Source organism: Trachurus trachurus (genome assembly GCF_905171665.1).
Source record: "Trachurus trachurus genome assembly, chromosome: 11".
In the NCBI taxonomy this organism is placed as follows: domain Eukaryota; kingdom Metazoa; phylum Chordata; class Actinopteri; order Carangiformes; family Carangidae; genus Trachurus; species Trachurus trachurus.
Window position 1 is genome coordinate 5,458,446 of NC_139904.1, and position 16,769 is coordinate 5,475,214.

Consider the following 16,769-nt stretch of genomic DNA (forward strand, 5'->3'; position numbering starts at 1 on the left):
AAAAAAAAATTTGGTCAAAAAAAGACGACAGGCGCGTACCTGTCGTCTTTTTAAAATCGCCTGTTTGGTTTTTGGTCATTTTCTCCAAAACCACCGGCCCGATTTCAACCAAACCTTCTGCGTTGGACTCCCCTCGGACCCCCAGATGATATATCCGAGTTTGGAGAAATTTGGAGAAATTTTAATTTTTGGTAAAAAAAAAAAAATATTTTGTCAAAAAAAGACGACAGGCGCGTACCTGTCGTCTTTTTAACTCATTGAGTGCCGCGCTCCTTTCCAAAGTTTTAGTCAAGTGTACCGGCAATTTAGACCATTTTTGACTTTTTATGTAGAGCCACAGTGTATTCTATATTATTGCCACCAACACATACTGTGGCTCAATTGAAAGGTTTAACTTAATGCTTCAAGTGGCCACAAACCGTTTGTTTCTACGTGCCTCCCTTCCTGAGAAAAGTCAAGCTAAACATGGCTGGGTTTCACCAAAATCCCTCCTTTTTTTCTAGAAAAGGAGATAGAGCGTCTTTTAGGTGCGCTGTTTGTGTCTGTCGCTCTTCTCACACTCGCATTTCTGGATCAAAGGGCTCGTATAAGATAAATATATACAACAATGGTTGTTCTATTCACAAAACCACCAGCGGGGGCGGGGGGGGCGCCACTAAACAACAATAACACAGACGCACCGTGCCGTGTCACAGCTTCTCGCCGCGGAGCGTGAGGGTCAGTCGGCCACCGCGGCTCGGGAAGACCGGTCTCGCCGGTGGTCGCGGTCCTTCTGTGGTACGGGTCGGTGATGCCGGTCTGCTTTGGCCCAGAGACCATCAGATTTTACCGCGGGAGGACTTTGGGGAGGACACGGTGTTGCTCCAGCTGAAGACCGGGCGGACTGTCGGCTGAGAGCTTCCTGTTTCTGCTCCGAGCAGCTCGAGCAGCTGGAGCAGCAGCGCTGGTGAGAGCAGAGCAGCTGCGCTGCATCTGCATGCAGAACTCGTTTGCAGAAGCCGAGTTATGATAAAAACTTCCAGATCATGAGCTGTCATGTGACTTTGATCGTCATCTATTTCAGTTCTCCTCGTTGTAGAGTCCCCAAATTTACATATAATGTGTATTAAAGTGTCTATTTTCATAATTTAAAAAAAAAGCAAAAAACGTAAAATTACGTTGTTGGCACTCAACGCATGGGAACGAAAAACGAGAAATTACGTGGTTGGCACTCAATGAGTTAAAATCGCCTGTTTGGTTTTTGGTCATTTTCTCCAAAACCACCGGCCCGTTTTCAACCAAACCTTCTGCGTTGGACTCCCCTCGGACCCCCAGATGATATATCCGAGTTTGGAGAAATTTGGAGAAATTGTAATTTTTGGTCAAAAAAAAAAAAAAAATTGTCAAAAAAAGACGACAGGCGCGTACCTGTCGTCTTTTTAAAATCGCCTGTTTGGTTTTTGGTCATTTTCTCCAAAACCACCGGCCCGATTTCAACCAAACCTTCTGCGTTGGACTCCCCTCGGACCCCCAGATGATATATCCGAGTTTGGAGAAATTTTAATTTTTGGTCAAAAAAAAAAAAAAAATTGGTCAAAAAAAGACGACAGGCGCGTACCTGTCGTCTTTTTAAAATCGCCTGTTTGGTTTTTGGTCATTTTCTCCAAAACCACCGGCCCGATTTCAACCAAACCTTCTGCGTTGGACTCCCCTTGGACCCCCAGATGATATATCCGAGTTTGGAGAAATTTTAATTTTTGGTCAAAAAAAAAAAAAAAATTGGTCAAAAAAAGACGACAGGCGCGTACCTGTCGTCTTTTTAAAATCGCCTGTTTGGTTTTTGGTCATTCAAACATCTCACTGATGTGTCGCAGCTGGTGGCGACACATCAGTGAGACCTGGACTGACACTGATTGGGTAGCCAATTTCCGCATGAAGAGAAGCACCTTTCTGCACCTGTGTGACATCCTGCGGCCCAGCCTGACATGCCAGACCACCCCATACAGACATCCTGTCCCTGTGGAGCTACGAGTTGCAATATGTCTGTGGAGGTTGGCAACCAACTTGGAATTTCGATCCATCTCACACTTGTTTGGTGTCGGCCTGTCCACTGCCTGCAGGATCACACAAGAAGTTGTGACAGCAATAAACACAATCATGAAACCTCAGTACATCAAGACCCCATCTACTGCAGAGTTTCGGAGGATAGTGCAGGGCTATCGTGATAGATGGGGGTTTCCGCAGGTGGCAGGGGCAATAGATGGGACACACATTGGAATCCTGGCTCCAGCTGATGACCCTGCTGACTATTATAACCGCAAGGGTTTCCATTCACTGATCCTGCAAGGTGTGGTGGACCATAAACTCAAATTCTGGGACATCAATGTAGGCTGGCCAGGAAAGGTGCACGATGCCCGAGTTTTGGCCAACTCATCTCTGTACGCACGGGGCCAAAATGGCACATTGTTGCCAGAATGGACTGAGGTGTTTGAGGGAGTGGATGTGCCTCTGGTCATTCTTGGAGATGCTGCTTATCCCCTGTTGCCGTGGCTTATGAAGCCATTTCCCGAGGGCAGAGGAATAACACCTGAGCAAACAAGCTTCAACTATCGGCTCAGTCAAGCAAGAATGACGGTGGAGAGGGCCTTTGGGCGGCTAAAAGGCAGATGGAGATGTGTCCTAAAGAGATGTGATGCACACATTTCCCTTGTCCCATACATCATCTCAGCATGCTGTGTTTTACACAATTTTTGTGAAATCCACGGCGAAGGATTTATTGATGAGGGACAAGAAGAACCTGGAGATGATGAAGGGGATCAGGAGGATGGAGAAGCTGAGCCAGAGAATCCCAACCAAGCTAACCAGGGTCGCCACATTAGAAATGCACTGTGTGCATATTTTGAAATGTAGATTTTCAAGGCCACCATTTATGCAGCAACAACTACTGTCACATCCCCACAAATGGAGAGAGAGAGAGAGAGAGGGAGGGGAGACAGACAGGTGAGACAGAGACAGAGACAGACAGGTGAGAGAGAGAGAGACAGAGAGACAGAGAGAGAGAGAGAGAGGGGGGGGGGGGGGGCAGGTTGATATTACATCATATTGAGAGATGTTATTACATTGTTAGTTTTTCGATAACATAATACTGTGTATGGTTTTAAAGGTTGTATGCGTTGTAGTGTTGTAATTGTTTTGTTTGAACTTACCATACTGTTCTACCTGTGTTGATCCACTAGTCATTATATCCACATTACTGATGACTGTTAATCAAAATTTGTACTGTATTCATTCGTACTGTGTAAATATTTTTCAGAAAGCAACCAGAGTCATCCCACAATATTGTCAGAATATTTATATTGAGTTATTTGGTTGAAAATGGTATGTGATATTTGATTTTGTCTAAGGACATCCTAACTGGACACTGGGAACTCTGAAGTAAAAATTTGTCATCCATAAGATTAGGCCAAGGGAGAACAATTCCATAGAAAACGTTTATTGTTACAATGTTATATCAAACAATGTAGTATGCATTACAAATATATGCTTATTATGAGGTAACAAAGTTCAAACTGTTAAGCAAGGGATCAATCACCTCTCATGAGAGGTGTAAAATAAAGTCTGAAATGTTCAGAAACTCCTGTCATCTTTTATAAAACACTTATGACAATAATAATATATAAAACTGAAATGTTCAGAAACTCCTGTCATCTTTTATAAAACACTTATGACAATTATAATATATAAAACTGAAATGTTCAGAATCTCCTGTCATCTTTTAGCAAACACAACAGTAACAATATATCTTTGAACAACTTTAAATTCTGGATTAATCAAACAGCTTTACAGACAAGTGTCAGATAAAGAAAGCAAAATATAAATAAATAGCCTGGTTCACAGGAACACTTGTTTTTGCATAACAGGAACACTAGTGACAGATCCAGTGCAAGTGCAATAAGCTTACAAGTCATGATAGTGTTGGCTCTGGTTAACATCATGGAGAACTGAAGAGGTACTGGGCATACTGTTGCCGTGTGAGCCAGTTGAAGCTTCACCCTCAGTGAACATGGGATGACCCATTGGCTGCTGGGTCATGGATCGCGGTGGGACGAATGAGTTGGCCATGGGTGGGTGGGTGATGGATGGTGGTGCGTTGGGTGGCTGGGTCATGGGCCAGGTACTCGGGGGCATCATTGGACCTGGAGGAATCCAGTTGGGGGTAGGAGGCCGTGGTTGTTGCGCAGGAAACAATGCACTCATAAAAGTCCCCATCAGTTGCATTACCATTTGAGTGTTGGCCTGCTGCTGTTCTTGCATTGCCTTGAACCGACGGTCTTCAGCTTCCTGTTGCATTTTGACGAGATTTTCCATGTTAGCACTCTCCTGCTGATACATCTCTTCCCGCTGCCTCTGTAGTTCAGCCATATATCGTTGTATCCCACCATCACCCTGATCTGACTTTGCTTTTCTTTTTCGCGATTGGGCACCCGGAACAGCCCACTTTGAACTCCTCATTCCACGTCTTGCGCTCTGCTCAACCTCAGCAGACCTGCTGGAATTGGTGTCACTGGATGTAGAGGAGTTTGCAGTATCCCCTGTTAATGAAGACAAAATGTTTCAGTACACTATAACATGTGAGTACTAGAGTAATCAACTAATGTAATGCTATACAGTAACCTATTCATCTCTGTCCATACCACATAGTCTACAGCCTAAATAGACACACTCCCCTCCCTTATCACTGGACTGAATAGAAGGGCAATTACAATGTTTGAAATGCATTTAAAATGTTTTTTTTTTTTTTTCTTATCACCTTATACATTGTGAGACTCTACAACTACAACACTGGGCACTTTATTGTAGGCCTATATTTTTTAATAGCCTACTGTGCCTTCTAGTTTTATCTTTTCTTATGATTCTAGACATTGTCTATTAACACACACACACACACAACACACACACACACCACACACACACACCACACACACACACACACACACCACACACACACACACACACACACACCACACACACACACACACACACACACACACACACACACACACACACACACACACACACACACACACACACACACACACAGGAGCAGGAAGAAAAAAATATTACCTTTATCTGACTCCATAACATGCTCGGTAGTATCACCAGAGCCGGCGTCTTCCTCCTCTGCCGGCTCGTAGGACTCCACCACATTGCTGGGGCTGCTAGTGGGTTTTGTTCCCAAAAAAGAGTCCATGAAGTCATACCACGGGAATTTTTCTTTCTCATCACTGGTGCCACCGCTCTTCCTGAGTGCATCGCGCACTTTAATGTAATTTTGCCGTAATTTCTTTACTTTCAGCCGACACTGCTCCACTGTGCGCTCAATCCCCCTTTCTCTCATCTTATCGCTGAACAGCTTGAAGACCTCGCTGTTTCTGTGCGTCTCCATAAGCATCCGTGAAACCGTGTCGTCAGCACATATCTCGAAGCGAACCGGACCATGGTTCACTTCGAACCGGACCGAGTCCTGACTTTTTTGGGGGACCATGGTCCGCTTGTTTGGTCCGACAAAAGTCCGGACCGTGGTCCGGGGGAGTGTTCACACCTGAAATTTTGGTTCGGACCAAACTGAAAAGTCCTAAAGTCCGGACCAAACGAGGCTAGTGTGAAAGCGACCTTAATGTCTAACTTTAGGTTGACACGCCCTCCCTTCCCATGAACCAGTCTGCCATTCAGTACTCCCATTAAGCTGGCCTGCTCTCTCTGCCTTTTCTCCCACCAGAAGCTGCCTTCATCAGCTCTTGTTAACATTTCTGTTTTCCATATTCTGTGTTTTAAACAGTTTTCTTGTTTGTATACAACATCTATTGCACGTCTGCCTGTCCTGGGTGAGGGATCCTTCTTCTGTTGCTCACCCTGAGGTTTCTCCAATTTTTCCCTGTTAAAAAGGGTTTTCCAGGAAGTTTTTCCTCAGTCGATGTGAGTCTAAGTCTAAGGGCAGAGGATGTTGTTTAGATGCCATGTAAAGCCCTTTGAGACAAACTGTTTGTAAAAATGGGCTAAATAAAATTGCCTTGCCTTGCCTAATAAAACATCTATTAACACATTCACTAACCATTAGTACATGTCTAAATCATTGTACATATAAATGTTATTATTATTATTATTATAACCTTTATTTAAATGGAACATACATGTTAATCTAAACTATCTGTTAATCATTTTCTTATACTTTTAAATAAATATTACATTATAATACATTTTTTTATTATTATATAGCATCGTTCAAAACCAAAGTTACAAAGTGCTTTACACTGTATATACTTCTCAGGTGTATTGTTTGAATTATTTTTGTGATATTATTTATGTTTGTGTCATTTCAGTTTTTTTTTTTCATTCATCATTATCAAGATTTCTAAATTCAGCTGTTTTTCCTGTTTGATTGTTTCATTGTGTTTCTTAAATATATTACTTAGTCTTGTTTAAAAAAAGTATGTAAATATATGATTTATAAATGTTGAATGAACCATCATTTATCTATACTTTACAGACTAACTTGAATCAATGAGGGAAGAATACTTTATAACGCCTAATATTTAATTAAAATGTTTTATAATGCTTGACCAAAGCTTAATAGAGAGCAATATCAAGTGTCAGAAAGAAAGAAGAAGAAAAAAAGAAAAGTTATGAAATGACTGCACCTCTTAGCCATAAATCTATTGTAATGTGTCTATTTTCATCTATTCTCAAAAGTAGATTGAAACTTTAGTTTTGCGTCAAAATGTACTCGAATATCTCTTGTTCTGAAATCACATGGCACCGTGAAACAGTGACACTGCTAACATGCTTTTCATGCAGGCAGAGCTCATTTGTATCACATTTGTCATTTCTGCATATGATTTGTATTCACTACACGTGAATCTGATGACGCTGTGTGTGTAGTTAGAACTATTGAGCCCAAGATAATTTAGTTAAATGATACATTGGAATTTCCTGAATGTTGGACAGCAGCAGCGTTGACAATAAATACTTACCAACCACGAGAGTAACTACTGTACAAGGCTTGTGGATGTTGATAAAAGAAAAGAAATCAATACAACCAAATGAGGATTCGTAATAAAAGAAGAGCCAAAAGAAAATTTCTTACAAGCAACTAATAAATGCATCTGGCCTGTAGACTTACAGCTGCCATTTAGTTCATTTAGATGCATGTTTTTAGTCATTACAAGGCAAATAACCCAAAGAGAGCATCATATTACTCTCAGAAATGACTACTTCAGCATCGTGAAAAGATTATTTGTGATTCTGACCTGTTTTTCTCTGAATCTGTGTTGAATTGATTCAAAACATTGTGCGTGTGTGTGTTGGCGACTATACTATTATGGGTGCATCTCATGCTACTAAATGTACAACACTTATGGCACACAATTGTATACTGAACCAGATCAGGTCACTGTACAGAGGATGATTTATGATTTTAATCTGAAAATCTGGTTTGGAGAATGACAAATACAGTTTTTTCCATGTGAATTTGCTTTTGGAGTTTATTATTTTGTGCTCAGTGTTGAGTATTCAACAGTTTTCCACCATGTTAGCATCAAACATGTGATATTTGTAAAATCACAGTTATTTGAAACTTTTTTTCCTCTGACAAGTTACTCCACAGTTACATCGAGGTAACTGTTACAGTACCTCACAGTTGCATCGATAATGAAAGGGAGATTAACATGTTTGAGATTAAAGTAATAAACTAGATCCTCTGATTTTGCAAAATATGATTTATTGGAAATTTATTACAATTACGAAATGTTTTTATTAATTTATATTTGTAGTTTTTTAAAGAATATGAAATCAACTAGAAATTGATCTGAAAGACAGTGCAATATTTAACTCACTGAGTAACGCTTGAAAACTTTTTTTCTGCATTAAAATTTACTTTGTGTGTGTGCACTGAGTTGTAATTTTGCTGCACGTAAAAAGTGGGAACATGTGTCTGCAGCCATGTGAGTCGGTGTACCAGGTTTACTTTAAATCAAACACGTTTACAGCTCAAAGGTATTCAGAAACTTTGGTTCCACTTTACCTCGTCCCACTTCCAACATCCTTATCTTGAGGGTTGGCTCTTAATGAGGGGTTGAGCTTACTCTACTGTTATGGTGATGGCATGTGGATGAAACACAGTGCTCAGCAGCAGTCAATCAAAGTCATACAGTAGTCAGAAACATGGATGAAGACAGGACGCTGCTCAAGTGAGTTAATACTTTTTCTTTTAAAATGTTTTATTATATATTATTTATTTCATTTTTCTATTACTTATGGTGGAAATTCAGTATGAATCTACACTTTAACTGAAAGAAATACATACTTCAATTGACTGAAAAATTTGTGATTTACTTTGACATGCTTAATTATCTCATTTAATTTTTTTAAGCAGAACACACAAATGTTTAGTAGAATGTGGATGGGGTTGTATTCTTATAATCTTACTGGTACTGTATGGAAGAAAAACTCTGGTTGTGAATTGAGATTTTAAATAGCGCATTGTGGGATGTTAGGTTTTTTGTTTTGTTTTTTGGCTTTATATAACTGGTCTGGGGTTCACAGAAGTAAATTTGAATATGTATTCCAATCTAATGTATTAACTTTGTGTAATTTGTCCTGATGTTCATTAACATTGTATTGTCTCTATCGAATAGACAGTTTACCGCTATATTCTAGCAATCAAATGGTTGACGATTACGTAAAGCCTATATTTTGCACTGTTCATGTGGTTTAGTTTCTCATGCTTGCTTTTTTGGATGCACAGAATTCAAACTCTTTTGAGTAAAATTCGTTCCAGGAGCAGTTGTGGCTCTAGATGTAACATGAACATAATGAGAGATATAAATCCAGCTTTACATTGACTGTTGATAGTTGCAGTAATTAACACAGACAGACAGACAGATAGTTAGATGGATAGATAGATAGATAGTATCTACCTGCATCCTTGCTATCTTCCACTATTATGTCTCCTGATGTTGGTGTCCTTCTCCAGGAGACCGTGGGACACCTGTCGAGAACTCCCTGTCATTGATGATGAACAAACGCCCTGGAAACTGATCAAACTACTGAAGACCCTGTGTCTTTGTGTAGTGGCTGTGTCTGTGTTTGGTTTGGCACTGTGTAGCAAGGTCTGTAACTTTTTTTTATGTGTATATTTGTTTGTGTGAAACTTAATCTAGCCAAGTAAAAGAAAAAGTTGATATAACAAAACACTTCTAGATTATCGAAATAAAATATATTTAAAAAGTCGCTGATCATAAATTGTGATTCCCTTTATCATTTCATGAAGCACTTATCTGCTCTGGTCTTTGTTTGCTTATTCAGACGTCTCTGCTGCTCCTCATCACCTTGGCCAATGAAGGAACAAAGACTCTCCCTGCAGAGCAGAAACCCGTCGCTCTTTTGTGCATCGGCTGCTCTCTCATCGCCTCCAGTGTTCTGCTGCTCCTCAAAAGCCTCTGGAAGACGTGTCACAAATCCGCAAAGATGCCAGCCAAAAGAACTGTGACTTTGGTGAGAACCCAGAAAAGAAGTTGTAACTTTGTGCCTCCTTCTCAACAACCGAGAAAAGCCTTATTTTTTATATGAAATATGTCAATAACAATTTTTTTTCCTCTTCTTTCATCACTGGAGTAACACAAACCAAAAACGTAATCTGATGTTGTAATGTAAATGTAACTCTGCTCCTTTTCCAGGTTCTGTTCTTTGAGTTTGTGGTGTCTGCGGGTGCAGCAATCCTCACCATCGTAGCGATGCCACACTTGGACATCGTGACCAATGTGACGATCCTGAACAGCGTAGCCATCCTCTCTACCTTCCTACAGGTGATCTCTCAGTGCAGTGCCAAGGAGAGGAACCGCTTCCTGCTTCCGTCCATCACTGCCTTCCTCCTCCTTCTGATCGGTCATGGCATATTCCTTGCCTTATACATAATGAAAGATCCTACTGATATCAAGATGATCATTTGGGTGGGTCTGGCTGTTGGTGGGTCCTTCTTGGTGTCCTTCAACTGGTGGGAGAACTACTTCAGATTGATTGGCGAGAACAGCAGCTCCATCTTCCTCAAAAACCTTTCAATAGACATGAGGAGAGGCCAGAACATCCTGCACATCCTCTCCAGCCTGCTCAGGGTCGTGGTGACTGGTAGTGTGCTGGGAGCCTACGTCCCTCTGTCAGAAATGGACTGGGAGGTGGTGAAATCCATCCCCAGTCGTGAGACAAGGATTATAGCCATCACTGTTGGGGTGCAGCTAATCTCCTCAGTTCTCTGCCACTGGTTCGCTGTTGCGGCCTGCAAGATGCACGCCATGCGACGCTGCTTCATCATGCCTCTGTACCTGGCTTCTCTGGCTGTCATGGCTCTGCTGGTCGTCCCTGTCATTGTTTACTATGAGGACTACAAAAACAGTGTGAACGGGACTGAAGGCATCAACTTCACAAGCTACTGCAGTGTGGTTGTGGATGGAAGAAACCATAGTGTGAATGGCAGCGTGTTCCCACAACTGGTCATGGATGTTACACACACACTGTGCTTCCTGGACATGTCCAACATAGCAGACATTGGAATGCTGACAGGTAATGAAACATAGCCAGGTATAAGCTAATTTTACATGTAGACATGAAAACAAAGCAAACTACTTAAGAGCACCACATGCTGACCTGTCTGTCACAGTGCTGTGCTGTGTGCCAATTGCTTTGAAGAAGAAAAATCCATCTTTACAAACTTTCCACTGTGATGTTTGTATTGTTTTGTTTTTTAATCAATTGCATACACATTTCATTGGTCTTCTGTTTCTGTGTTCCCTCAGGTTCTGCTGTGGCATGGTGGCTTGGGCTTGTGTTGGCCACTCTCCACCTCTGGTACCTCAATGTATATCGGATTCAGAGAACGCAAGACTTGTTCGTCAGGAGGCTGTACGAAGGAGCCTTTATTGAACAGTCACTGCTACTCAACACCCGCTTTGACATCCAGACCAGGAACAAAACGAAGAAGTAAGTGTATTTAATGCTGGTGTGGGATTCTGTTCAATCAGTTTGTCAAGGTCTGCTTGGACTTGAAACTTCGCCTTGAGATTGACTGTGGATATCTATCAAAAATCAGAATTTACAAATCTTTTTCCATGTAAAGTTCCAGAGCATTTGATGCATCGATGGTCTATCTCTGTGCAACCATGTGGCATGAGACCTATGATGAGATGATAAACATCATTGTGTCAATATTTAGGTGAGTTTTTTGCTCTCATTTTTGCACTCTGACTCTACAGCAAAAGAAATGCAACCCCAAACATACTTACAACATTAACAGGACCAGTTCTGATGTACTGTACACACAGAAAATGTTGTGGCTGTCAGACAACAGTAGAAGATAACTGCTGGAATCGACCCACATGTGGAAGTATATGGTCTCCCAGAGAATGAGTGTGAATTAAGCTTCTTGCTTTGCAACATACAAATTGCATTGCTTCTTATTTTGGATGAGTTGTCATGTCCTTATCACTGTTTAGACCAAATCCACACCCTTAAAACCCAGTTTGTTACTGTCAGATTTTAATTTTTCAGAACTTTGTATCCTCAGACCAGGCAGAAGTGTATTCTTCTTAACCATAGTAATTATCCCTCTTTGTGTTTTCACGTCCTTTGCAGACTGGACAGGTATAGACCAAAGGAAGAATCAAAGATCCAAGATTTCTCCTTTGAAGCTCATATCTACTTTGATGACGCGTTTGAAGATGCATGCGGTAGTCAGGAGCGTCTCCTCAACAGTTACGCAAAGAACCTTGTGGAGATCATCACAGAAGTTTATGGGTAAGAACTTCAGCTCACAGATGGTTTAGAGTCATGAAAAATGAATTGCTATCAAAATGATTTATTGTTCTCTGTCATCAGCATCTTCACAAACATAGATGATAAGTTCTTCACAAAGAAGCAGCAAATCCCAGATCAGACAGTCATTAGGACACCATACGGAGGTCGCCTTGTTGTCACCATGCCTCATGGGAACTCCATCGAAGTTCACTTCAAGGACAGGGAGCTCATCCGCCACAAAAAAAGATGGTCTCAAGTAGGAAAATGTCAAACTATGAACGAGTCCATTTATAATCCTTCCATAGTTCAAATGAACATTATTTTGTTTCATAATCAGCAGTATTTGGACACATGCATTGTGAGAGATATACATTTTGGTGATTCTCATTTTGCAGATCATGTACCTTTACTATCTTCTGGGCTGGAAACTCATGACCAAATATTATGTGCGCTGGCAGGAGAGAGAGAATGAGAAGTATCTGAGAGCAGAGGTCCAGGTGAGATTAATAATGTGATGATCTTGAATAGGCATCCACCTAATTTCCCCAAAATGAACCAATTGTTTGTCTTCCATCAGAAAGAGAAGCACAACACCTACCTCTTGGCTTTAGATGGTGACACAGACTTCCAGCCAGCTGCTCTGATGCTGCTCATTGATCGTCTGAAAATGTACCCACGTGTTGGGGCAGCATGTGGAAGGATTCACCCCACTGGATCAGGTTGGCACCAAGTACAAAACGGAAAAAACAAACATTTGGCAAAATTGAGCTGGGATACAATACATCTTTGTTTTCTCCATAGGTCCTGCAGTGTGGTTCCAGAAGTTTGAGTATGCTGTCAGTCATTGGCTGCAGAAGACAGCAGAGCACGTGTTTGGCTCCGTGCTTTGCAGCCCTGGCTGCTTCAGTCTGTTCAGAGCAGAGGCGCTGATGGACGATAACGTGATGAAGAGATACTCCACCAAATCCATGGAGGCAAACCACTATGTCCAATACGATCAAGGTAGCAGTTGGTAGATCTTCCTGTACCTCACTCAGATTCTCAAGTCTGGGACCAATTCGGCATTTACCTCAAGAATGTATTTTCTGCTGTGTTCAGGTGAGGACCGCTGGCTCTGCACTCTACTACTGAAGCAGGGATGGAGAGTGGAATACAATGCTGCATCTGATGCATACACCAACGCGCCTGAAGACTTCAAAGAACTCTACAACCAGGTGAGAGCAGCCTGTAGCCGATAAGAGGTCATTTAAAAACCCATTAAGATTTGGCATCTAAATAACTTCCAATCACATTTATGAGTGTTGCTCTCATGCTCTTATAAGTTGTCATGTAGCCATTTAGGCATGCTAACGGCTATCTGCCATTTACAGCGTCGCCGATGGGGACCATCCACAATGGCCAATGTTGTGGATATATTGGGCTCCACCAAAATGATTTCCAAGAGGAACCCATCCATGTCCAAAGCCTTCATGTTCTACCAGCTCTTTGCCTTGATGTCAGCCATTCTAGCACCGGCTACCATCTGCCTCTTGGTTGCAGGTTGGTGTCAGTGTTGAGCGTGAGGCATTCATCTATAAAAGTGTTCCCTGCGCCTGTAGTTGTTTTAAATGTTTACTGAAAGTATATAATGCACATCAAATGAATGTTAAAGGCAAGAACAACATCTGAAGTTCAGCTCTGTGTGTTTTCTTCTACTGTTGTGTCCTCCAGGTAGTTTGGCCTTTGTCTTTAACATCCATGCTGCCGGAGCTCTGGTTATATCTGTGATACCCCCGTCCATCTACCTTATCCTTTGCTTTAAACTCAAGGCGGACACTCAGATCACTATTGCAGGAGTCATGAGTGTAATATATGCATTCCTAATGCTGGTGGTGATAATGTCTATTATTGGTAAGTTCTGTTCCAAAAGGTCCAACTTTATCACATTGTGCTTGAAACTGCTTTGATCCCAAAATCTTGCTCTCTTTCAGGTTCAATGGTGAAAGACAGAACCATCCTGACACCGACCAGCATGTTTGTCATCGTCATGGCCTCAATTTATATCATCACTGCTATAATGCATCCTCAGGAATTCCCCCTCGTGTTCTATGGCCTTCTCTACATCATCTGCATCCCCAGCGCCTATCTCCTCCTCACCATTTACTCCATGGTCAACCTGAACAACGTGTCCTGGGGCACCCGGGAGACCAAACCTGCTGGTGGGCCCCGTGCAGCGCCAGTGACCACCCCACAGACAACAGTGCAGAAAGGTAGGTGGCAAACTCTTGGTATATCTTACAGTGAAACACTAGCTCTGTCCGTGTAGGGCCAAAGTTAATGTTTACTCAACTTTTGCAGCCAGAAACATCGTCCAGCGGTACTTTGCGTGCTGTAAATGTAAAAGATCCACTCCTCCGAGTCCCAGTGTTGGCCAGGAGAACATAATCCAGGAGCCTGAACAGCCTGAACCTCAAAATACAATTGTAGAAGATGACAGGATCACAGCAGAAGAGCAGAGGTAAGCTCTAAAGGCTGAACACTGACTTAAATTCATCAGTAATACAAACTTTGTAATAACACTAGTACTTTTTGTTTGTGCTTCAGCCAAGTGCCCCCTGTTTTTGAGGCCCAATGTAAGTTCCAAAAATTTGGTAAAAATAAGCATAATTTTCTCAATATTGGTAAAATTCCAACACAATTTAACGATAACACTTGCTCTCTTCTCCAGGCTGGGTCACACAGCTAAAAGAGTTGTCCAGTGACATGCAACTGCAAGAGGATTCCCTTGACCAGGTGCTTGCATCTCATTTTATCAGTTGTATTGACTGTTGACTGCTACTGAATCCTATTTGAATTATCACTGTTCTACACATGGCAGTGATATGCTGCAATACTGTTTGCCAAGTGCTACAAAAAGCAGACGAAGAAAATTCAAGAACAGGACCAAGAGCTGAAGGTGCCTTTAAGAGTGAGGAGTACAGGGGTGTCCTGCCCCATTGAGAGTAATTAAATAAGAAGGTTTTCTGTGTTTCTCTGCAGGAGGAACAGGAGTTCTGGAAAGAGCTTCAAGAGAAGTACCTGAAACCTCTTCCCGACGACAAAGAGAAAAAGAAAAAGATGGCCAATGACTTGCGGGAGCTGAGAAACAAGGTAGGCATGAGGAACTTGAATTGTGCTTCACGTCTGACAGAAACCTGCTGTGCAGTTGATTTTAAAGTAATCATATCGTCCTCATATTAAACAGGTCAACTTTGCCTTCTTCATCTTGAATGCGCTGTGGTTAGTGGCGACCTTCACCCTTCAGATCTTTGATGCCGCATTTGCCATCAAGCTACCAAAGGTCGATCACAACCTTGAATACACCGGAGAAGACGTACAGATCGATCCCATTGCCTTCATGTTCATCCTGGGGTTTGCGACATCAGTGGTGATCCAGTTCTTTGCCATGTTCTATCATAGGTAACCACTTATACCTTGGATGTTTTTCTCCAGAGTGTTGTGAAGCTGATGATGTTCACTCACTGATCAAAATCTTTTTTGTTCTAGAATCTACACCCTCATCCATTATGTTGCCTTTATGGACACTGTGCCTCAGGAGCAAAAATCTGATAAACAAGACTTGTATCTGCTGGGCGAAAAGGTATTTACAACTCTTTCAATTGTTACCAGTGACGAAAAAATGTACAACCACCTACATTTACCTCCTGTATTGTTCACTGCTCTGCAACACAACACTAACATTAACCAAAATATAGATGGGGTTGTGCATCACAACAGACGCTACATGAGCAATTCTGGACTGTTTTGGAGCAATTAATTAGTGTGGTGTTTTCAGATTAAATTCAAGATTAGCACATATGGGGGGTGGGTTGTTTGTTCTTGTTATTTTTTTAATATGGTTTGGCTGGCAGCTGTTGTTCACGTTTCACCACAAAATATTTTATTAGTACAATGTTATAGGCTATTTTCACCCCTGATTCTTACTACAAATACTAATCTTAGTCCATTATACCTTAGAGAGTTACAGAGCCTCTGTCTGTGCGTACAACATGTTTGATCAGTCCTGACAGGTGCAGCTTTAACAGTCATTTTAAGGTATTGTAGCTCAAAACTTGACACAACATGACTTCAACAAAGCTCTGATAAAGACAGGTTGTGAAATATCGCCGAAGCCGATACATAGTTTTATAATTATGTAATTCTAGCTTGTACTTCTCCTTGAAAGTCAAATTTTAACTATAACCTATACGTTAAAGGGCAGTGAAACGTGAGTTTGTAGGTGTTGGCCTCCACACATTCAGCAGAAAAATGTATCTTAATGAGCCCAATTTAAATGTGTCCAATTTACCTCACTATAGTATTATCAGTGTTGTGCAAGTAAATCATGACAGAAAATAGCATTCAATTGCTCTGCCATCACTTTTCTTCAATTACTGAAAGTACCCCACCCTCCTCACGTGGATTAGACACTTGCCTTAAGTGTTCCAGGTGCAATGACTTTAATTTGCACTGATGTTAATGTTTCTCCTCAGACCGACTCCAACACCGAATCCAACCCTGACTCCAACCCTGCCTTCAACCCTGACTCCAATGTCGACATCGACTATGATTCCAACTCCGACCTACACTCTGATTTCAACACCAGCTCCCTGTCCTTGTCTCAATTGGACTCTGAGCTTGAAGACAATGTAGATGAGTTCAACTTAAATTTTTACAGCACGAGCACAGATGTAGGGACGATGGTGTGAACACACACTCTCACAAGTGAAAGCACCAGACAATATCATGTGACTAAATGTTACATGGTGAATGTTATTTATGAAGCATCTGTTGTGTCATGTTACACTGTCAAATTTGCTGCTTCCATATTTAATGCACTGTAAAGTGAGGAGGAACAACTGACGTTTAAAACAGTAGCTGTGAAAAGGGGTGGCTTTGTCTGTGTCTCTGTCCAGAGATGAGTTAAT

At 41.6% G+C, this 16,769-nt stretch overlaps 1 protein-coding gene across 1 annotated transcript; it reads left to right on the top strand.

Moving 5' to 3' along the window:
* Positions 1-8,199: 8,199 nt before the first annotated feature.
* On the top strand, positions 8,200-16,550 carry LOC310993869 (chitin synthase chs-2-like; the record flags this gene model as incomplete). Its single annotated transcript, XM_083982352.1, has 22 exons — positions 8,200-8,225; positions 9,011-9,146; positions 9,343-9,531; positions 9,714-10,593; positions 10,827-11,010; positions 11,147-11,242; positions 11,662-11,823; positions 11,905-12,079; positions 12,219-12,320; positions 12,401-12,542; positions 12,625-12,825; positions 12,922-13,037; positions 13,194-13,366; positions 13,538-13,713; positions 13,794-14,072; positions 14,161-14,320; positions 14,407-14,435; positions 14,531-14,595; positions 14,842-14,952; positions 15,047-15,261; positions 15,349-15,442; positions 16,335-16,550. 22 exons carry the CDS (start codon positions 8,200-8,202, stop codon positions 16,548-16,550), a joined length of 3,927 nt encoding a protein of 1,308 aa, XP_083838478.1.
* Between the last annotated feature and the right edge of the window lie 219 nt (positions 16,551-16,769).